The 24,178-nt window shown below is 23.2% G+C and overlaps 4 protein-coding genes across 4 annotated transcripts; 2 read left to right on the forward strand and 2 right to left on the reverse strand.

Annotated features, from left to right (window-relative positions):
* Nucleotides 1-2,620: 2,620 nt before the first annotated feature.
* On the forward strand, nt 2,621-3,178 carry DDB_G0273467 (hypothetical protein; the record flags this gene model as incomplete). Its single annotated transcript, XM_639487.1, has 2 exons — nt 2,621-2,781; nt 2,911-3,178. The coding sequence occupies 2 exons, from the start codon at nt 2,621-2,623 to the stop codon at nt 3,176-3,178; spliced, it is 429 nt and encodes a 142-aa protein (XP_644579.1).
* A 442-nt stretch (nt 3,179-3,620) lies between these two features.
* On the reverse strand, nt 3,621-4,986 carry DDB_G0273449 (hypothetical protein; the record flags this gene model as incomplete). Its single annotated transcript, XM_639488.1, has 4 exons — nt 3,621-3,656; nt 3,814-3,876; nt 3,996-4,567; nt 4,659-4,986. 4 exons carry the CDS (start codon nt 4,984-4,986, stop codon nt 3,621-3,623), a joined length of 999 nt encoding a protein of 332 aa, XP_644580.1.
* Nucleotides 4,987-5,801: 815 nt separating this feature from the next.
* DDB_G0273403 (hypothetical protein) lies at nt 5,802-5,957 on the forward strand (the record flags this gene model as incomplete). Its single annotated transcript, XM_639489.1, has 1 exon — nt 5,802-5,957. The coding sequence occupies one exon, from the start codon at nt 5,802-5,804 to the stop codon at nt 5,955-5,957; it is 156 nt and encodes a 51-aa protein (XP_644581.1).
* A 586-nt stretch (nt 5,958-6,543) lies between these two features.
* DDB_G0273451 (AAA+ ATPase, core domain-containing protein) lies at nt 6,544-23,743 on the reverse strand (the record flags this gene model as incomplete). The annotated part of the gene is made up of 4 exons (XM_639490.2): nt 6,544-21,168; nt 21,250-21,824; nt 21,964-22,614; nt 22,702-23,743. 4 exons carry the CDS (start codon nt 23,741-23,743, stop codon nt 6,544-6,546), a joined length of 16,893 nt encoding a protein of 5,630 aa, XP_644582.2.
* Nucleotides 23,744-24,178: the final 435 nt, after the last annotated feature.

A 24,178-nucleotide genomic window follows, 5' to 3' on the forward strand; every position in this document is an offset into this window, starting at 1 on the left:
TTTTTTTTTTTTTTCCTAAAAACCAAAAAAATAACCAAATAAATATTATTAGTATGGAGATGACTTTTTTATTTTTAAAAAAATAAAAGTAAAAAAAAGTTATCGGTCCATTTGTATTTTTTTTTTTTTTTTATTCATTTTTTCTTTTTTTTTAAATTTAACTGTTTGCCTCATTATTTATAATAATAATAATGATTATTAATGATTTTAAAATTTTTATTTTTTGTAGTTTATTTATTATGTTACCCCCTTTTTAATTTTTAATTTTACTTTTTATTTTTACTTTTTTACTTTATAAAATTTTTTATTTTTTTTAAATTTTTAAAAATATTAACTAGGTAATTTTATTTGTAAATAATAATAATAATAATTTTGTATTAAAATAATTAATTATGTATTTTGATAAACAAAATGATGTTTCCCTTGGTATGACCTTTTTGTTTATATTCTAATTTTTGTTAATCATTTAAGGTTTCAATAGGGTGAATCTTTTATTATATTTTCTATTGTTCTAGAAGGTTTACTTTAATACTTGCTTTTGGGCAGATATTTTAAGTGATAATGGTATAGTTTTTTTAGTTTGTAGCTCTTTACTCCTTTGTTGTTGTTTAGTGTAACTTTATTTTTATTTTTATTTTTATAAATATTATTTATAATAATAAAATTATAATTTTTTTAAAAACTATTATCATCAACAGTCATACAATTTCCATAGCAGTTAAACAAGTAAAAATAATTTATAAATCACTCTAATCATTAACATAAAATAGTTAAAATAATAATAATAATAAAAATAATTATATATAATGATTATATATAATGATAAAAGTTCCTTGTTTTTTTTTTTTTTTTTTTCAAAAATCAAAAATGTAAATAATTTAAAACTTTAAAATCTTTGTTTTAATTAAAACAATATTTTTCCTTGGTTTTATAATTATTAATGTTTTTTTTCCTTTTAATAAATAAAATAAAATAAAAAATAAAAATAAAAAATAAAAATAAAAAATCTCCTTAAAATTTTTATACTTCTTAAATAATTAATTAATTATTTATAAAAAATAAATTGGATTTATTGGACATACAAAGGTTTTTTTTGTTGTTTTTTTTTATTTTTTTTAGGGGGTGACATAGAATTTCATTAATTTATTTCATCAATATTTTATCAACTACAGCAACAAGCATTGATGAGATAATAAATCAAATAAAAAAATAAAACTATTTAATTTATTTTTTTCCTATAATCTTTAATGAAAATACTTGTTTAAAATAACCTTTGTTCCACCTTCAAAGTTTTCCATTAATACGAATATTTCAGGTTTTTTTTTTTTTTTTTTTTTTTTATTATTTTAAATAACCCAACCATATCTTTTTTCTATTTTTATAATTTATTTTTTTTTTTTTTTTTTTTTTTTTTTTTTGTAAAGATTAAATTTAAATCTAAAAACTGGGTGTTATTTTATTTGTCAGTTGTTACTTTATCTTATTATATGTGGGAAAAAATGTCTCCCGTGATGATTTTTATCGTTTACAAGCAAAACTAGTATTAACTATTTTTTGTAAAACCTCAAAGATGAACAATCAAGTTTTTTTTTTTTTTGTAGTGCACTCAAAATGGGAAACAATTTATAAAAAAAATTTGTTTAGAAAAACAATTAAAAAAAAATAAAAAAAATCATAAATTAATAACAAATAAAAAAAAATGATAAAAAAAAAAGGGGTTAAAAATAGAATTAATTCTTTTTTTTTTCATTATTTATTATAATAAATCAATATTGATTATTTTATTTTTTTTATTTTTGAAAATCAAAAAAAAAAAAAAGAAAAAAAAGATACCAAAATGACAAATTTGTCCGAGTCAATATCAAAATATATTTTACAAACTAAAAAAAATCATTTTTTATCCAATTTTAACAGATCCAAAACAAAATAACTATAGGTGTATAATTGAACCTGAATTTTATTCTGAATTTTAGGTTTAATTAAACCTCTACTATTATTTTGTTTTGTATCTGTTAAAAATGGAAAAAAAATGAATATTTGAGTTTCTAAAATATATCTTTGAATTTCTCCTTTTAATCTAGATTTGATTTTTTTTTTTTTTTTTTTCCTTTTCAGAATTAATTCTTTCTACTTCACTTTAATAATAAATTTAAAAACATTAAAATTTAATTATTATACAATTATTAAAAAAAAAAAAAAAAAAAAAAATTACCTTTTTAAAACCCATTGAAATTGTTGCAGTGATTATATAATGCTTGATATGGTTGAAATGGATTGGTCCATCCATTTCCTGTTGACTGGTTGTTGAGGTTTGATCGATTAAAAAAAAAAAAAAAATATGATTTAGTCAATCAAATAACAAAGAAAAATGATTAAAGTGAATAAAAAAAAAAAAAAAAGTTAAATAATTACCTATAAAAATTAACAGCGGGTCTGTCAATAATGGTAATGTTCAGATCTGAATTCAATTTAATTTTTTTATTTTTTTTAATTTTATTTTTTTTTTTTTTTTTTATTTCAATTTTTTTTAATTTTTTTTTTTTTTTAATTTTTTTTTTTTTTTTTTTTTTTTTTTTTTTTTTTTTTTTTAATATCAAAAAACTACCAAATTTCAAACAAAATGATATACAACATATATATATTTAATAAAGACGGAACATGTATATATTATGAAGATTGGAATAAAAAAAAACAGTCTCAAAATCAATCAGAGGATCAAAAATTATTGTTTGGTATGCTTTATTCCTTAAAAGCATTTATTACTTCATCATCACCAAAAAAGTATGTTTTTTTTTTTTTACTCCTATTTATATTTACATTTATAAAAAAAAAAAAAATACCACAAATTCTGGTATAAAAAAAATTAATTATAATGACTAATAATCTTTTTTTTTTTTTTTTTCCTTTTAGAATTGACGATAAAACAGGATTTCATTGTTATAAAACATCAACTTATAAATTACATTATTATGAAACATTATCATGTATTAAATTTATAATAATGTCTGACCCAAATGTCCCTGACCTTAGAGATGATTTAAAAAAGATATACAGTCAAATTTTTGTAGAATATGTTATAAAGAATCCAATCTATAAACATGGTACAACAGTAAAATGTGATACTTTCATTAATCAGTTAAATTTATATTTAAAACAAATGCCTTCTTTTTCAAGTTAAAAAAAAGAAGAAAAAAAAAGAAAAAAAAAAAAAAGATTAACAGGTTTCAATAAAATGTAATATAATATATTTCACCATTTATAATAAAAATTATAAAGTAAATTAATAAATCTAGGGACCTTAATTCTAAATCTAATAAATATTTAATTAACAATAAAAAAAAAAAAAAAATAATAATAATAATAATCATTTAATTAAATTTTAAACTATTTATAAATAATAATAAAATAATGTAATATATTTAGTTTTTAAATATAAAAATTATTTATTTAAAAATAAAATAAAATAAAATAAAAATTATTTAAAATCTATTTCAATTGGAGTATACGAAAAACTATAATGTAATAATATCGATATTATTACATGTATTTATTTTTTTTTATTTTTTTTTTTTATAAAAATAATGTCAATTTGACATAATAAATATAAAGTATAAATAAATTTAAGCTGTGTTTGGGTTGTTGTTATTATCATTGATCTGTAATAATAATAATAATAATAATAATAATAATAATAATAATAATAATAATAATAATAATAATAATAATAATAATAATAATAATAATAAAATTAAATGTTAGTAAATTGGATGATATTGTTTTTTAAAAAAAAAAAAAAAAGAAAATGATAATTACTTTGTAGAAGAAATCACTAACCAAACCAGTACCCATATTCTTAATTGCAGTAGCAGAGTATTTCTATAATAATAATAGTAATAATAAAGAAAAATTAATTTTATTAGTTCCAGGTTTTTTTTTTTTTTTTTTTTTACCATACAAAAAAAAATAATAATTATAATAATAATAATAAAACTTACTTGGAATTTACTTGGAATCTTATTTAATGAAACACAATTTTTTCCACTTTTATCAACACCAGCCCATGCTAAAAAGAATTTTAATTGACAACCTACACCTTCATCACATCTCATATCATCGAATTTGGTTGCACATTGATTATCGATACAGGAATCACAATTTTTACAAATTGAAGTATCTCTATCACCATCCCAAACTGCATCCACAATGGCACCATTATCAAGTTGGAAAATGATAGTGAAATAGCTGACAAATGTTCTTGTACTAAATTCAAAGATATGTTTTGGTGGCAAAATGATTGGTTCCAAAACTGTTGAATTATAATTTTCTACTTTTTGGTAGGTTGCTGTGGTTATGTCTGTCACGTTTTGGCATGCTTTATCTGTACTAACAACGACTGAACCATTTGTAAGAGTTTCTTGACATGGTACATCAACAAGTCTACTTGTGAAAGATGTTACATTTTTAGAATATGGAATCTCTGCCCAAACTGTATAACCTTCTACTTCTCTATTTTTAAAAACGTTTCTATTTTTATTTGTTTCATTTAAATATTGAATAAGTCCATTTGCTTTATGTATTTTAAAACAAATAAATAAAATTAGTATATATTAAATTATAAAAAATTTTAAAATTAATTTTTTATTTTTTTCAATACTTACCACTGAATTTAATAGTTGAAAATTCGTCGACTCTTGGATGAAAATCAGCAGTTGCTTCGAAACCAGATTGATTATTTCTAATGTGGAATCTAATGAATGACCAATCATATCTATTGTATCTGTGGTCTGTCCATGAGGAATTTGATAAATCTTTTGTATTCATAAAATTTTGATCTCCTATATTAACGACATTTGGTGAACCAAGGAGCATTGTACCATTTTCAACGTACCCAAGTTGTAAATCTGGTCCTCTAACAATCTGACCATTTATTAAATTTATGAAAAATATTATTTGAATTATTATGAAAATTGAATATATGAATTTCATTTTTTTTTTTTTTTTTTTTTTATTTATTTATTTATTTATTTATTAATTTATTTTTTTATTTATTTTTTATTTAATTTGTGGTAAAAATGTTGGAATATTAATTTTTTATTTGGTTTACTAAATCTGTGTGATTATTTGTGTGAATATTTTTTTTTTTTTTTTTTTTTTTTTTTTTTTTTTTTTTTTTTTTTTTACTTTATTTGGTTATTTTGTTTTTAGATTTTAGATTTTTATATAAAATATTATAAATTCTATAAATTTTATTAAATCGAATTAAAATATCTAAAAATATAAATAATTATTATAATTATACAGGTAATAAAAGATATCGAGAATTGTTATACTGGTCTTTAAAAATTTTTGGTCTGGTGTGAGTTTTTTTTCTCTGGCCTAAATATTTTTTTTTTTTTTTTCTCTGGCCTAAATATTTTTTAAAAAAAAAAAATTAAAAAAATTAAAAAAAAATAAAATTAAAAAAAAAAAAAGTCGTTAACTGGTTTAAAAGAATTTGTTTGTTATTTGCAACGTCGTTATTAACTAAAAACAAATCGATAGAAACCATGACATGATGTGATTACCCTATTTTATTTTATTTTTTTTTATTTTTTTTTATTTTTTTTTATTTTTTTTTTTATTTTTTTTTATTTTTTTTTATTTTTTTTATTTTTTTTTATTCAAAGTGATCAAATATAAAATTGACATTTTTTTTTTTATTTTTTTTATTTTTTTTTTTTATATTATTTTTTTTTTTTTTTTAATGTATTGATAGAAAATGATTAAAAAAAAAAAAAAAAAAATTAAAAAACTAAAATAAAATGAGAAAAGTATCATATAAATACTTTGAAAATCATAAACAATCAAACCTATTCAATTGTCTAACGTTTTACTATCAAATGATTCAAACTCCTGATAGATCAATATTTAAACTTGCTACCTCATGGAATTTGATTTCCAATTCCATAAAACAATAAAAAAGAAAATAGCCATTTTTTTTTATAATTAAAAATAATTTTCTTAATTATCTATATCTATAGGTCGTTGATAATATCTACTCATATCATTTTTTTAAATTTACCTAATTATGTGGGCCTCTATAAAATGTTTTTTCATTTTTTGACCCAAAAAGAAAAAAAAAAAATAATAAAAAATTAATCAGTTTCTATTAGAGATACTAGTTTGATGGGGTATTATTATTATAATTTTTTTTATTTCTCAGTTTAGTTGTTAAATTTTTTTTTTTTTACCTATTTTAAAATAATTAAATAAAAAAAAAAAAAAAAAAAATTAAGTGAGCCATAAATCATTTTAAAAAAAATTATTCAAAATTAATAATTATTAAAAAAAGAGTGGTTAACTAATAAAGTATGAAAAATCGTTTATTTTTTTTTTTTATTTTTTTTTTATTTTTTAATTTTTTTTATTAATATACAGATAATTTCGAATACTGATTAAAACCTTAATATTTGGATTTTTTTTTTTTTATTAATTTAAATAGTTTATTTATTATTTTTTTTTTTTTTTTTTTTTTTTTTTTTGATTAAATTATTTATAAATAATTTAATCAAAATAACCTAAATATCTCAAGAAAAGAGCCCTGTCTCCTACTTTTTTAATTAAATCTTTCCATTCATATTCAGTGATTGAAAAAGCAGTTTCGAAATTTGAGATTGAATTTTCTTCAAATACTTTGGCAATTGCAGTTCTTTGAGTAGGAGAAAGTGGGATATTAATAAACCAAGATAAAAAACTGTCATTTAATTCAGGATTATCAACAATCTCAACTCTTGTCAATTTGGCAGAGTTTGTTGGATCAATTTTAATTTTAATATTTTCAGGTTCAGTTTCTTGAGACTCATCCATTGTTTCATCAATTTCATTTTGTTGTTGTTGTTGTTGTTGTTGTTGTTGTTGTTGCTGTTGTTGTTGTTGTTTTTGTTGTTCATCTTCTGAAGTAGAAGTAGTAGTGGTGGTAGTAGTTGTAGTAGTTGAGGTAGTAATAGCATCTTCATTTGAGAAATCATTATTGTCAATATTCATTTGATTTTCAACTAAAACTTCATCTTCTTTTTCTTGTTTTAGAGTTGATTGTTTGTAAATGAATAAAATTGAAGTTCTTTTTTCAACCTCTAAATTTTCACTTCTGTTAATGAATGATACTGGATCATTGGTTGAACATCTAATGCTTGCATTTTCATTGTCATCTGAGGAATTAATATGAATTGAACTATGATTTCCATTTGACATTAGCACAGATTCTAATACATAGGTTAAATCATCACCACCACTACCATCATCATTTTGAATTTCAAATGAATTACCAATTTTAATGAATTTTGGGAAATCGATAGGTTTGAAAGTTGGTTCACCATTTTTAATTCTATTTACAGAAACTAAAAGATGAGATGGTGAGCTAATTAAAACTGTTTTACGTTGAACTTGTTTATTACAATTTTTACATTGCTCAATTGAATTATTTTGAGAGTAGAGTGTGTTGGCAATATTCTCTTCGATATTATTTGAATCAATGTTTACAGTAAAGTCCAAAATAAATTGTTGAAGATTTGGTTTTATTAATTTCTTACAAACATTACATATATGTTGACAACTACCAGTGAGAGGAGTGAATATGGATGATGATATTTTTTTAATTGATTGTAAAAGTAAAGCTAAAATCTTTGAAGGTGATAAGAAGGATGAAGATGGAGTTGAATTTAATAATTCCATTAATTCATCATTTGCTTCAATGAATTCCTTAAATAAAGTATCGACTATGAATGGTTCTTTTAATTTTTTACTTGAAATCGATTTGAAATGTTGTAACTCTGTATATAAAGAGAAAGAGAATTTAACATCTTCAATATTTAATAAATCAATTAAATTGAATCTTATCCATTCTAATAAACTCGTAGCAAAGATTGGTATTGACGATGATGATGATGATGTTTTGATAGTATGATCCTTTAATATTAACATAGTTTTAATTAATGATTCATCCTCTTCTTTATCATTTCCATCATTACTAATAACTTTAACATTTTTAGTTAGATATTCATTATTGTATGATACTAATTCTTTAAGTTTCAAATTTTGATCAGCTTTTTTAAACATTGGATTAATGGATCTATTATCTTGAGATTGTGAAGGGGTTGAAGCTCTTGGATTGAAAAATTTCTTTTTAGTAGTGCCATTTAAATCATCAATTGTTAATTCTTTGAAAATGATTAAACCACCACCACCACCACTACCAAATCTACTATTTTTATCATTTGTAACTTCACCAATTTCATCCAATTGAATGTGTAAAACTGTTAGAGTTTCTTGAAGTGTACCCATAAATGTTGCATAATAACTTGAAGTCATACTTGGTAAAACAAAAGTAAAGATTGATAAATTGGTTGAAGGTTCTTTGATATCACGTAATTGGAATTTATTAATTAAATGTAAAAGTGGTAAATCTGGTTGAATGGATCTTGCAATTCTCTTTGAATCTTCAGAAGATGCTTTTTGAATGATTTTACCTAAATAATCTTTCCAAAGAATTGAACGTTCTCGAATATCAAATTCACAATCCTTTAAGATACTCTCTGAAATTGATTTAAATTGAATTAAATAGTCATTGTTTGGTTGAACTGGGTCAGGAATAATTGAACTATAATAATATCTAAATCCAAGGTAACTATTTATAAATATATCACATAGTGATAATACTTGATTTACATTAATAACTGGTAATAAATCTTTAATAGCAAAATCTAATTTAAATGATTCAAAAACATCATCACTCATTAATTCAATATTATTATTATTATCATTATTATTATTATTATTATTATTATTATTATTATTATTATTATTATTATTATTATTATTATTATTATTATTATTATTATTATTATTATTATTATTTTTAAAATTTGAAAATTGTAATTGATTTAAATTTAAAGTTTTAATAAAATCTAAATTTTCTTGTTTTGAAATTAAAAGTAAAATTTGAATTAAATATCTACCAAATGATTCTAATTGATCATTATTTAATTTTGATTTACATCTTGAACGTAATTTAATCTTTATAGTTTCTTCTATTTCATTATTAAAACCTGTAAATGTTTCAATCTTTTCAATTAATTCATTTAGTTCTTTAATAAATTCTGGTTCAACAGTTGGTTTTTTAATTTTATCTAATAATTTTTCATTAACTTTAGTAACTACTTCAGTTAAACCATAATCTTCATCGTCATCGTCATCATCATTATCATTATCAACTTTTTGTTCTTGTGATTTTTTAATGGTTGGTTGTTTTTTGAATTTTAAATCTGTTTTAAATCTAATTAATTGATTTCTAATTACTTTACCATAGAGATATTGTAAGATGATTGAATTTTGAATTAATGACCAATCGATAGAACCTACAAATTTAGATTTATCAAGTACAAAGTATTTAGAGATCCAAGATGAATAATAATGATAGAAATCTTCAGGTTTAAAGTTTGCACCAATTAATAGATTATCACTACCAATTGTTGATGGAATATCACCAATATCGATTTCATTATTAGTTCTAGTGAAACTCTCAATGATTTCAAGGATATCTTCGGGTAAATTGCCTTTATCCATTGAGAGTTGTAAAAGTTTACTTTGAGTATTTGCTAACCATTGATCGATTACACGAACGATACAACCAGGTTGAGTATCATGATAAAACATTTGACTGAGTCGTGATTTTTTTTCAATTGATGGTATGATCGCTTCTGAACGTAATGCATTTGGACAAATTTCAATCTCTATATTTTTAATGATAACTGGCCAAATATTAAGCAAATCTTCAAAAGCTTTCTTTAATGGAGCAACTGATTGAATGGTTTCATATTTATTGGTAATTAAATATTTAATACATTTTGTAACTGATTGGTCAATGAAATCTGGTGGTAATAAATTTGCAGTGAAACGATTAAAAGTATCAAGGAATTGAATCAATACTTTAAAGTGACTTGAGATACAAAGTTTGTTAATTTCATTGATAAAGGTTTTAATAATAAGGAATTGTTGTTGTTCAGTTGCAGTAACCAATGTTTGAATGGTGAAATGAGGAATTATTAATGAGCTATAATTTAAAGTATATAGAGTTCTAAGCTTTAACAATGAATCAAATTGTGGACTTGATGCAACAGTTTTTGCAAGGAAACGATTTTTAGAGGCGTTGGCATCATTTTTAACGGCAGCAAAAATTTGATTTAATCTAACTTCATATGCATGTGATAGTTGTGCATTTGGGAAATTATCTAAAAATACACCTTGATTATGGAATGACTCTGACCAAATTGCCATTGTATAATTTGAAATATACATCCATGGATCTAATAATAAACCTTTAAGATCAGGATTTAATTCAATCTCTGTTATTGAAACCAATGCTCTATTTAATACATAATCGGATGGATTTGCAGAATCTTGAAAATTAATGAAATGACTTGCTCTATAATCTTGGAATGTATATTTTCTCATTGAGGCAGTGAATGAAATTACAGACCAAGTTGAAGCTACAATTGAAAAGAAATCCAAACTATTACCATAATAAGTTTCATATTTTGCATTGCAATCAACCAATTGACCACCTCTTGAACCTGGGAAATATTTACCTAAATTAAACATAAAAGGATCAACAGCACCAACAATAGCTTTTGAAAATTTACTAAGATGAGTATTTTCAGAACCAATTGAAATTGCAATGAAATTTATAATAACATTTGCAACCTTTAATTGACTTTGATCAATTGAGGAGAGAATTTGATCGATTATGAAATTTCTATCGAATTTTCTTGTTAATATCTTTTTATAATGTTCTAAATAATTGAGTAAACCGAGTTGTTGTTGAATTACAGCATCATCAATGATAGCAATGATAAAGTTTATGAATTTTTGATTCTCTTGAGTTTTTAAACCATTACCATTTGAAATATATTGATAAGATAAAATGAATAAAATGATTCTAATTAAACCTTTTTGTTTTGGAATTTTTGAATTAATTTCAAACAATTGTTTCAAAGAATTTAAATCTGCTAATTCAATGAATTGTTTTATATGAATATAGGTATCATTCTCTAATTTATAATGATCATCATAAACAAATGGTAAATGAAAAGTTTGATCTTTTGTAACTAATAAATTGATTTGATATTGTGATAAACCAATTGAATTCAATATCACTGGTGATTGGAATAAATCTAGGATCTTCTTTTCTTGAATGATTCTTGTGAACAAATAAACTTGATAAATGGTTGATTGTAAAATGGTTGAATCATTCTTATTATTTGATAGAATCATTCTTAATACATTTTGAATATCTTTATTATTGATTAAACCATAGGTTGTCTCTAAATCATTATGATTTAATAAATCTGCAAAATGTTCCAAGAATATACAAGACAAGGATATCAATGATACTCTTTCGAAAATGTTTACATTGATATCATTATCATCTTCATCAATTTCAAATGTTGAGAATTTACCATACTTTATAAAGAATTCTGATATTAAAGATATGATTTGATTTAATTTTGCTTTAGATTGAAATTGTTCAAAAGAAATATGATAAAGAATATCAATTAATGGTTGATTTGGTAACAATTGTTTTCTCAATAAATCCAATCCTAATTTGAGTTTATGATTTTGTGGAATCAATACTGATAATTGTTCAATTGTTTCATTGTTAATATAAGTTAATGGACCACTATGAATAGTTTTTAATAAAGATTTATTAATTAAGCTACCTTGATTAATCATATCAAATAATTGTAATTTCTTTTCTTCTCTAATGATACCATTATTATTGGTTATAATATCTTTAATTATAATACAACTCCAACCAATTGGTATTGAATTTATCAATGAATTTGGTATGGTATAATCATTATTTACAATCTTTAAGAAAGAATAAAGATTATCATTATTTAATAGAATTAATGGTTTGATGATTTCTAAAATTAAACTTTTTGATGGTTTTGGTTCAATTTTCATTTCATTATCAATAAGATTGAAATAGATATCCATTACTTTCAATAAATCTAAACAACGGAAATTTGGTAATGCACCAATTAAAATTTTCTTATTTTCATCTGGTAATTCGGAATTGTTGAATAAAATCTCTACGAATAATTGATAGATTGAATGAATGTATGCTAATAATTCTAAAACTTCAATTTCATTTGGATCTGTTGTAATAAAGATTTCATCAACATTAATTCTATTGAAAAGATCTCTAACTATTTTAACCCATACAATGATTTCCTTATTTTGATCATCACCTTGTTTAATATTAAATGAAATTTGATCAATTTCTTGTGAAAGTAATTCAATTGTTAAATATAAAAATTTAGTTTTAATTAATTTAATATCATAATAATTAATATTTTTCTTTTCATTATTGTTTTGATTGTTATTGTTATTGTTACTATTATTATTATTATTTTTAAAACCATCATTATAATAATCATCAAAAAATTCATCATCGTCATCATTATCATCATCATCATCTTGATTGTTTTTAAAAGTAATTAATATCATTTCTTTACATCTTTGTAATGCATATTCTTTATATGTTAATTGAAGTAATGGTGAGATGATATTCTTTAGGAAATCGATTGTTTCAACTTTAAATTCTTTAATGATCCAATATTGAATTATTTTCATTGAATTGGTAAATACTTTTTCATTAATTTTTTTAGTTTTATTTGTTGACTGATCAATATCATCTTCTTGATTGACGATTGTATAGGGTAATAATGAATCCAAGATTGAAATGAATAAATCTTTTGTCTCTAAACTTATACCCATAGTTCTAACAACGAAATCATGTTTATATTGTTCGAAAAGATTGTCACTACCTGCAATGAAATGAATTAACTCTTCAATTGGATGATTGATAATATAGGAATAAATTTCCCCGTATACGACCTTGGGTTGTTTACTTTTAGATTCCAATATGATATTATCGAAAATTAAACTAAATTGACTTTCAAAATAATCATATAATGGTAGAGATGATGGAATAGTTGTAATCTTTGGTAAAGATAAATGAATTGGTTCTAATCTTCTTTCAATACCAATATTCTCTGATAAATTATATTGTAATTTTGAAGTTTTAATGAAAAGTTTAATTAAATTATAATTTTCTAAACTTGAATTTAAAATCATTCCATCAGTTGTTGATTCTCTAAGATTTCTTTTCTTTTTATTTCTATTATTATTGTTATTATTATTTGAAACTTTTTCAAAATCATCTCTATAATTTTTTATAATTTGTAAAATTGTTGGAATTGAATTATAATTACAAATTGTTTTAATAATATTTGAAGTTACAGGATAAAGATAGTTTGTAATTGAAGATTTAATAGCATCAATGAATGCACTTTGTTCTTTACCTGATAGAATACGTTGACAAATATTTACTAAAATTCTTTGGAAAATCTTTTGATCTAACCAATGATCAGTGAAATTTTGAATGACAATTTGATACCATTCTGGATTTGTAGTGAAAATTTCATTTAAAACCTCTTGTCTAATTGAAGCATCTTTATAGAATTGATGAATTTGAACTCTATTATTATTATTATTATTATTGTTATTGTTATTATTGTTGTTATTATTATTTGGTGTTCTAATTGGTATCATTGGTAACTGTTTACAAATTATATCTTTTGAAATGGTTTTCAATTGATTCTTAACCATATCTCTTAGAATATTATTAATTGGTTTTTGATTCTCTCTAAAATCATAATGATAACTTGTATTATTAAATATATTGAAATAATCATTTGAAAAACCATTGGTATTAGTTGTTGTATCAACACCACAACTTGCAGCAATCCAATCTCTAATATCTTCTTCAATGATAGTTTCATAATGTTTATCAACTTGATCCTTTTCAAATTTAATACCTAACGAATCGATATAAGTGAATTCGATTTCATTTAAAAAGATTGAATTTAATTTTAATGATTGTTGAGATAATGAGTATTCTGGTGGGTAATGATAAATTGTGATCAATGATTTGGATTCATTCATATCCAATAATAATTCAAATATATAATTCACTTGATTTTGATTACAATTGATCATATCTGCAATTACAATTAATATTCTTTCTTGTTTTGAATTTTTAAATGATTCAATAATCTTTGAACATTCTAAACTTGATTGAATTGAATTTAAATGAATGATTTTAATGAATTTTCCATCAATTGGTTTTTTATTACTACCACGATTAATCTTTGAAGGTGATCTATCAATATTGAATATTTCTAATGATTCACTTAAATATTCAAAATCGTCAAAATCACTTTCACTTCCACCATTATTATTATTGTTATTATTATTATTATTATTATTATTATTATTTACACTATCTAACATTATTTGATCGAGATTTTCATTATCACCATCATCATCTTTTGAAACCAATTTCTTATTTATAATTGATCTAACTAAATTATCACCTAAAATTTCAAGTAAAACTTCACCATCTTTAAAGGAAGTTAATGACAAAGAAGTTCTAGTGAAAATTACCCATTTATTTGAGATATATTCATTCATTGAATATTTAGTTGTAAATAAATTCTTTAAAAATCTAACTATACTAAAATGTTCTTGATTGATAAAATATTCCTTTAAATAATTAATTGGATAAATTGAATCTTTAATACGAATGATTGATTCTGGTTTTGCAATTTGTAATAATTTAAAATTGAATAATGTTTGTGGTTCATTTTTAATTGAAGTTGCTGTCGATGTTGGTGAACTTGATAATAATTTATAAAATTCTCTCTTTTTAGAATTGGTAGTTGTTGAAACCATATCATAATTTTTAAAGAATTGATAAATTAAACTTGAACAAGTTTCAGTTGAAGAAAATCCAGCTAATAATGATTTTTTACTTGCTTTATTATGAAGTGTATCAACGAAATGATTGGAGTACTTCACAAGGTTATTAAATAGATCGGTACTTGATTGATGCTTACTAATGAATTCTTGAGTTAATAAATCAATTGATACTGTATACTTTTCGAATCTATTTAACCAAGGTAATTGAGTATTCTTTAATCTTGACATTGGCATATGAATGATAACTTTAAAGTCTGGATGAACTGTACAAAATACTGAATGAGTACCAAAACTAATATTTGCAACCATTTGTAAACGATCACGATGTTCTGAAGAAGGTGTTAAAATAAAGTATCTATTGAAAACTTCATAGAAACATGAATCAATCTTTTCACTATTGACCAATACAACGGTACCACCAGTTTCCATAATTGATTTAATAGTTGAAACACATTCTACCAATGATTCCTCTGAACTATCATTTTCAAAACCACCAACTCTAACAATTGTTAAATTTTCAATACCAATCTCTTTTAGAATTGAAATGGATGATTCATTCTCTGAAGGATCAACGATCATCATATAACGGAAAGTTAATGAACTTGGATCTTGATTTGGTTTGATAACTTCAGCTAATGAACTCTTTATGTTTGCGATTGTATTATCTATTGTGTAAAGTGATGCTGGTGGATCAACGTTTTGCTCTCTAAAGAATAATTGAGCCAACTGAATAAAATCTTGATTATTAATACCTTTGAAATTTCTTTCCAATGAATCCAATAATGCCAATGGGAAAGGTCTTTCAAGGTCAAGTTCTCTTTTAAGATGTCTTAAAAAGAAACAATAATCTCTTTGATGGAATAGATTCTCTTTAGTATTGATTGAAAATTCATTAACTCTTTTGTAAGCTCTACATAGGGCATCACGAATTTTCTGTTCTTGAGCATCGAGATCATTTCTATTATTATAGAGACAACCTACAACCAATGCTTTTTCATCATCCTCTGTCATTTTATCTGGATGAATTAAAATCATCATACGATTGGTTTTGGCAGCATCTAAAATCTTATTTGATAGAATTACAATACCAACATTATCTTTGGCTTCACCAGTTTTATTTCCAACCTTATCTAAATAGTCATGTAATACTTTCATTGGTGAATTATTTTCATCGACTAAACCAGCTTCATCAAGGAAAACCACGGATTTATATTTCTCTGCTTTCATAATTTTTTCACGATTAATTGCTTGTTCAAATTTAACTTGAATTTCAATATCTGAACTATGTTCAGTACATTGATATCTGAATGGTTCTGTCATTGGAATATGAGCCAATGGTGAATTTGGTTTTTGTTTTTGTGTTGGTGAATTAATATTATCCAAAACGATTGTAAATGAAATTGTTTTTGAACAACCTGGTGGACCAACAACCAATAAGGGTACATTACAATTGATCGATACGATAGTACAGAAAACATTTAACATCAATGATTCAGTTTTAGCAATACCATCTGGTAATTGAATGAAATCACGACACAATGATGAATACTTTTTATGGAATATATAAGTGAATGGATTTCTACCACCAGCATTATCTAAATTATTGCCACGTTGATCATTATAATAATTTGAAAATATTTCTAATATACCTTGTCTATTTTTACCAGGAATCATTCTAATGATATAAGTTAAATACATTGAAATGATTAATGATATCCAATGTCTATCTTCAAAATTTAATTCTCTAATTTCTCCACAATTTACTAATGATTTACCACATTGATCTTCCATAAAGAAATTATAGAGATCGATTGCTCTCATGATATCTCTAATACTAACATGAGTACGATTTTGTTTAGTTTGACGTAAATAATCTTGACCCAATATGATACACTCTTGAAGTTGATTGGAATGATGTGGTTGCATTTTAGTTTTCTTTTTAAATAATGTTGACAAGAATGAACGTTCACTATCATCAAATTCACCAAAATCAAAATATAATTGTTCCATTGATTGTGGTGTTTCTTTTACAATGAAATCTTGATTACCTGATGCTGAAATTTGACCAGTGAAATCGATTGAATCATTGGTTGATGATTTCATCTTTGGATTCATTGCGCCAATGATACGAATATTTGATGATGCCAATTGTTTACCATCCAATGTACCATCAATGAATAACTCTGTAATGATTGCACAAGTATCGATAGGAGCAGTATTAAATTCATCAATGAAAATTACGAAAATCAATGATGAATTAATGTTTAATAAATCTTTTGCTGTATTTTCCAATTCTTTCATCTTTTTTAAGAATAAATCACTTGTATACTTTTCATGCATAATTAATCTTTGGAAAAGACGTTTAAATTTAATGGAGCCAATATCTTTGATTGCTTGTTCCATAGTTTCTTTTGAATCAATAGTTCTTGTATTCTTTTTTAAAGAATCTAATAATGAACCTTCACCAATTTGAATTAATGGATTAACTAGGACCTTTAGAATGAATTGTCTTATATCTTGAAATAATAAATTTGAAACCTCTGCATTGATATCTGAAATTTTTGAAGCAACTTGAACCATTTCAGCTATTTCAGGATCAAATAGCTCTTCAGTGAATTCTTTTGGGAATTGTTTCATTTTTGCATTTAAAAATTGTTTTAAATCAAATAGAATATCTGGTAATTCATCAATCTTTGCATTGATGATAGCAGCATAGAAAAAGAAACTAAAACTTTTACCAGTACCTGTATCACCTTTTAAAATAATAGCTCTTTGATTTTTAATCTTTTCATGAATGATTAAAAGACGAAGTGCAAACTCTGGTGTCAAACAATATCCATATTGTTTGGTTAAATCTGATACGATAAAAGTACGTGAAACAATACCAAATGATTGAGAGATGGTAGCATAAAACATTGAAGTATTGGCCGATGCAGTCTCTAGCGTATGTAATGATGGTACTTTGTCATATAGATCTGTTTTCTCTCTAAAATCAATGAAATCAATTTGAGTTTGTTCAAATGGTCTATTTGCATCATCGGTTATCACTGAAATTGATCTTGAGATAATTAATGGTGGATTACGCCAAAGTGTTTTCACTGAACATATAATTGGATCTGCCAATTTAACACATTCAACAACAAAGTATTTATAGAGAATCTCTGGTGTAACTTGTAATTTCATTCCCATTTGAGCCAAATATTTATAGTAATTGATATATTTATCCAAAAATAATAGTCTATCATTTAAATAGGCAAAGAAATTCTTTTGGCATTGTTTATAACGATTATCACGTAAGAATGGAATTTGAGCACCATAAATTGAAACTACATGATCATAATAAACATTACCAGGTATAACTTGATTGTTTGTAATGATTGTTGGATTCGTTGGAAAAGCACCACCATTTCCTCCTAAATAAGACATACATTTCATTTCTTGAATACCATAATTCCATGCTAATTCATAATTTATCACCTGAGAAATATTGTAAAGTAATGATAATGCATCTTCTGGTTTATCATTTGTTGTTTCTTTTAATTGTGTACCAATCTCTAAAAAGATATGAATATTTAAATGTTCACTTATATTTATAATTTTACCATTATCATAAATGTAACCATAGGTAATTAATGGATAAATAAATGTATAAAATTCTAAATAATTGCAATAAGGTGAAAGATTTATATGAAGTAAAACACCTCTAATTGTATTGTTATTACTTTGTTGTTTTTTCAATAATAATGAATTTATTAAACCATAGAAATCTGAATAATTTGTACCAGGTCTAATTGATAAACGATATGCAATGAATTGAGATTGTTCCACTTGTTTCTTTTTTAAATCAATATATAGAGTTTTTCCAGTACCAAATTCACCAGATAATAAATTCAATTCACCTACCCCATACTTTGAATTTGTTTTTAACCAATATTGTTTTAATTGTTGATATGTACAAGCTAATGGTTCTTCCCAACGTGGTAAAAACTCTGTGAAATTATCATTTTGACTAAATGATATAATGTAAACTCTTGCTAATTTTGATAAAGTTTGATTTGAAAAATGTTCTCCAAACCAAGATAATAATGACTCTTTCTTTGTTGGTAATCCGATTAAAAAGAATACTCTATCAACTACATTCTCTACTAAATAAATGAAATCATCAAATTCATTTCCAAATTTACTACCATAGAAAACTTGACTTGGATGTGGGAATACCATTAAATTCATTTGAGTTATAAGTAAATCTAAATTCTTTTTATTTTGAACATGATAAAATTGTGGACCTCTATCATCACTACTATCTTCAATATCATCTTGATCTTGAAAAGTTTCATCAAATAAATTAAATAGCTCCATAATGAAATCTTTAGTTGATAAATTTCTATTTAATTTACCTTGATCTTGAGCGTTAACAATTGTTTTAAAAATTGTATCATTATTTAATTGATAAACTTTTGAATAACAATATTTAATATATGATGAAACAATTGAAACTAATTCTTTATTTCTATTATTATTATTGTTGTTGTTGTTGTTGTTGATAATTATTTCATCCTCTTGAATTAAGAAATTTTGAACCTTTGTAAATAATGATGAAATACCTTGATTTCTTAATAATCTAATTCTTTTTGAAAATGAATTAATTAAACCTTTCCATTCTTTAATTTTTTCAATTAATTCAATGTTATATTTTTTAATATCATCCATTAAGTTTGGTGTAATTTTCAACTCTATAAATTTATCTAAAAATTCGTAGTGAAACATTTTTGTTGAAAGTATTGTGTGACTCTTATAAATTGAATGAAGTTCATCATATAATTTTTGAAATTCATCAACGGTAGCACGTTGAGCTTCTTTTACCTTTGCCAATTTCAAACCACGAATATAATCATCCAATGTTTCAGAGGAATATTCTATACCATTTACTTTAATATGCCAAACTGATGTTGAACTACCAATAACATTTGAACTAAAGATTGAATCTGTTAACATTTCTTTTAATCTTGGTAAAATGGTTGAAATACTATATGCACCACCTGCACTTGAATATAATGCTCTCAATTGAGGCATATTATCTTGAAGGAAACGAATCTTTTGATTAATATCCTCCATATCATGATGACGGAATAATTCTTTCATAACTGAACAAAAATTACCAAATTTATAAGATTTTTGTGATGTTGGCACTGTTGGTGGTGGTGGTGAGGTTGCTGTTATGTTTTGTGAGGAATCATTCATTAATGAATCTTTATATGATTGATTTTCAATTACTATTGGTTCAACAATACTAAAAGTTAAAACAGCATAATCAATTAAATTACTTGAGAAAGCATCATTTAAATTTGTACTAATTAATCTATTTCTTTCTGTGAAGTCCTTATTATCTTTAAAAGTTGAGTAGAATTCAATCAATTCCATTTGAATTACACTAAAGAATGGTATTTGATGATATTGTAATTGACCTATGGATTTTTCTATATCTTTTTTAATTTTGATTGAATCATCATATTTAACCTCTGTACTTAGTTTTACTCTGAGTAATGCCTTTTCAATTGATTGTTTTGCTTCATCGAGATCTTCGATTTTAATGATTTTGAAACGATCAAAGAAATTAAACAATGCATTGATATTTGATTCAATACCAAAGATAGAGATTGCCTCCTCTATAAACTTTTTAAATTGTTCAACCTTGATGTGAGTTTGAACCTTTTTATTATCTACTGGTGTTTTAAAATTACACAATAAATCTATTTCACATCTTAAATCAATATCTTTACTTGAGAGTTTCTTAAACATATCACAATTCAACTTGATAGATTGAGTATCCATTTTCACAAGAGAGTCAAAGAAATTTTGTGATTCTTGACAAACAGCATTTATATCTTTGGTGGTATCATTTTTTACAAAGTGACTGAAGACCACAAAAAAGAATTTAGAGTTTTTGACAATGAAATATAACATAAATTTAATGGATTCATCATTTAATGGTGTTTTGAAATTATCAATCTTTGTTTGACGAATATGTTTAAGATAACTTTTCACAGTATCTTTTGGTGAGCAATGAGTACCTTCACTCACTAATTTATTGAAACCAAATTCTTGATTTAAGTAATTCTCTAATTTTTTATATCTTTCAATTCCATTTGAATATTCTCTAAATTCTTTAATAAGTTGATCTGAATCCATCAAACCTTGGTGGTTGAAATAAAGCTCTAAATTTACTTTTAAAGTATCATAATCTTTTTTATACTTTACAATTTCCTTAGAATACTTATTAGCTATCTCTATAAATTTTTCTTTAATCTATTATGTTAAATTTTAATAAAAAAAAAAAATTAATTGGATTTCGCACATATACTCTGAAAAAAAAAAAAAAAAACTTACAATCTCTTTAGTTTGAATAAATTCAACCATTTGTTCGTCCCATTCCAAAGTTTTTAAATTATTAAAACGATAAATAAGATTTTGAGCGTAAGTAGTATCACTGTTTTTAGATACCTGATCCAATGCATTCTTTAGGCAATAATTTGCTAAAATAGAAAGGGAAAGAGGTAGACTTGTGGCTCTTAAAGAGAAAAAGTTGAAAAAGTTTTGATGTGGTGAAGCTTTCTTTGTAATTTCAAAAATGATATGTTCGCATAATTTATAGAATTGTGAATAATTTTTTTTTAACTTTTCTCTTTCGAATTCAAAAGAACTCTCAATATTGGCCAAATCTGAAATTAATGGTTCATAGTAATAAGACAATGAGGTTGGAGCAAATTCAAGGTATTGATGGTCTGGGTGCAATATTGAAAATGTAGCAAACAAATCCAAAACTCTATTTATCTTCTCCATTGCATATCTTTGACAAACATTTGCATTTTTACCATTGAGTTCAAACAAACTTATCAAAAAATCTTTTTTACCTCTTTTGTATATTTGATTGTTAAAATCCTCTGGCTGAGCACCTAAAAATTCTAATGACCTAAATAAATTAATAAGAAGAAGGAGAAGAAGAAGAAGGAGAAGAAGAAGAAGAAAAAAAAAGAATTAGTAATATTACTAAAAATATAAACATTTATATATATATATCATATTGTTACTTTAAAAATTCACTATCAGAAAGATAACTTAAATCTAAGGATTCAACAACTTTTGAATACTCTTGAAAATCTCTTAAAACTTGATATAGCGTAGGGTATGTAGCAAACAATTTAGTAACGATTGCTTTAGCCTTTTCGTTTACATATAAATGCTTTAACTTTTGAGTTTGGAAAGCAACTAACAAACTCTTAAAAGGGTCTGAATATGTTCCTTCTTCATCATTGGTTATACTCTTTAAATCATTGAAAACCGGTCCTTTACCATTTACAGGTCTACAACTTGATAAAAGTTCAAAGAAAAATTGGAATATTGTAATATCAGGGTTATCTTTTAAAAATCTAGTAACGTATTTAACAAAAAGAGCTTGATGATTATCAGGAATATGAGAAAACATATCCATAAACTTTGTTTTTTGATATTTATCGGAAATAAAGTAATAAGAAAGCAATATTTTGATATATGCACTTGTTAAAACATAAGGATAACTAAGAGTGAAATAAAAAATTAAATCTATATTTGTTCTTTCATTTCCAGTGAGAGTATTGAAGAATGTGGTATAAGTTTCTTTTACTGCTATAATGGAATATGGCATCAATGGAATACCCGATGAATTTAATGATTCTGATAACTCCAAAAGAATATCGCCTGTATCCTGTTCAAACTCTCTTTAAAAAATATTTTTGTTAAATTAGTATATATATATATTTATTAAACTCTTTAATAACTAAAGTGAAAATAAACTCTTTATACTGTACCCATGGTGAACAATGTAATACCACATAGATCTATGCGGATTTTCCTTATGTAATTGTTTATCCAAGAATTGAACTTTTGATTTCTTTTGTTGATTTTTTATCCAATCTTTGTCTATAGGATCAAAGAAATGATCTGGAATAAAAAAACTAATTAATGATGAAAAAAAACCTTTTTGTTTCTCTTGCTCTATGTTCGCCCAAGCTGATTTTTCTTTGTTATGTAAATAGCCCAAACTAATTTTTACTATGGCACGAAAATTATTCGGATCCTCTAATAAATATTTTTTATTATTGGTTGTTGTGGTTGTACTAGTTTTATTATCATTATTATTGCTGTTATTATTGCTATTATTATTATTATTATTATTATTATTATTATTATTATTATTATTATTATTATTATTATTATTATTATTATTATTATTATTATTATTATTATTATTATTATTATTATTATTATTATTATTATTATTATTATTATTATTATTATTATTATTATTATTATTATTATTTTTATTTTTATCTAATACTTCCCCAATCAAACGAGTTGTATTATTTGATGCGTTTACTACAGCTTGAGTTGTATTATGAGTATTTTTTTCAATATTGGGTTTACTATTTTGATCTGCATGTACTACAGGATTACTACTAGATATATTTACAATGGTGGAAATAAGGTTTTTGGTTTCGGGACTAATTGAATTATTGTTTTCATAGCTATTATTTACATTTAGTTTATTAGTTTCTGTTTTTGGTACAACCTCTTCTTTTTGAGTTTGTTCTATATTTTTATTATCATTTTGTTTTTCATTATTATTTTTTGTTTCACTCTCAAGGTGTTTAGCTTCGAGACTAATTGAATTATTGTTTTCATTGCTATTATTTAAATTTTGTTTATTAGTTTCTGTTTTTGGTGCAATTTCTTCTTTTTGAGTTTGCTCTATATTTTTATTATCATTTTGTTTTTCATTATTATTATTATTTGCTTCATTCTTTGATTTATTTAATTGAGAGACATCACTCTCATTGCTATCCATATTAGTGTGCAAATTTTTTACTTTTTTTTTTTTTTTTCTTTTTTTTTTTTTTTTTCTTTTTTTTTTTCTCTTTTTTTTTTTTTTTTTTTTTTTTAAAAAAATTATTTCTTTATATACAAATAATGTTTATGAGAGAAAAAAAAAAGAAAAATATAAAAAAATAAATTTATAATAAAAAAAGAAAAAAGAAAAAAAAAGAAAATTTAATCAAAAAAAAAAAAAATAAAAATAAAAATAAAAAATAAAAAATAAAAAAAAGAAATTTGAAAATTAAATCAAAAAAAAATAAAAAATAAATTTAAAAAATTAAATCAATCCAAAAAACTTAAATTTTTAAGCTTTAAAACTATTTAGGAAAAAGAGATAATAAATTTATTTTTTCCAAACTTTTTTATGGATATAATATTAAAATACATTTTCATTCAAAAAAAAATA

This window comes from Dictyostelium discoideum, assembly GCF_000004695.1.
Source record: "Dictyostelium discoideum AX4 chromosome 2 chromosome, whole genome shotgun sequence".
In the NCBI taxonomy this organism is placed as follows: domain Eukaryota; phylum Evosea; class Eumycetozoa; order Dictyosteliales; family Dictyosteliaceae; genus Dictyostelium; species Dictyostelium discoideum.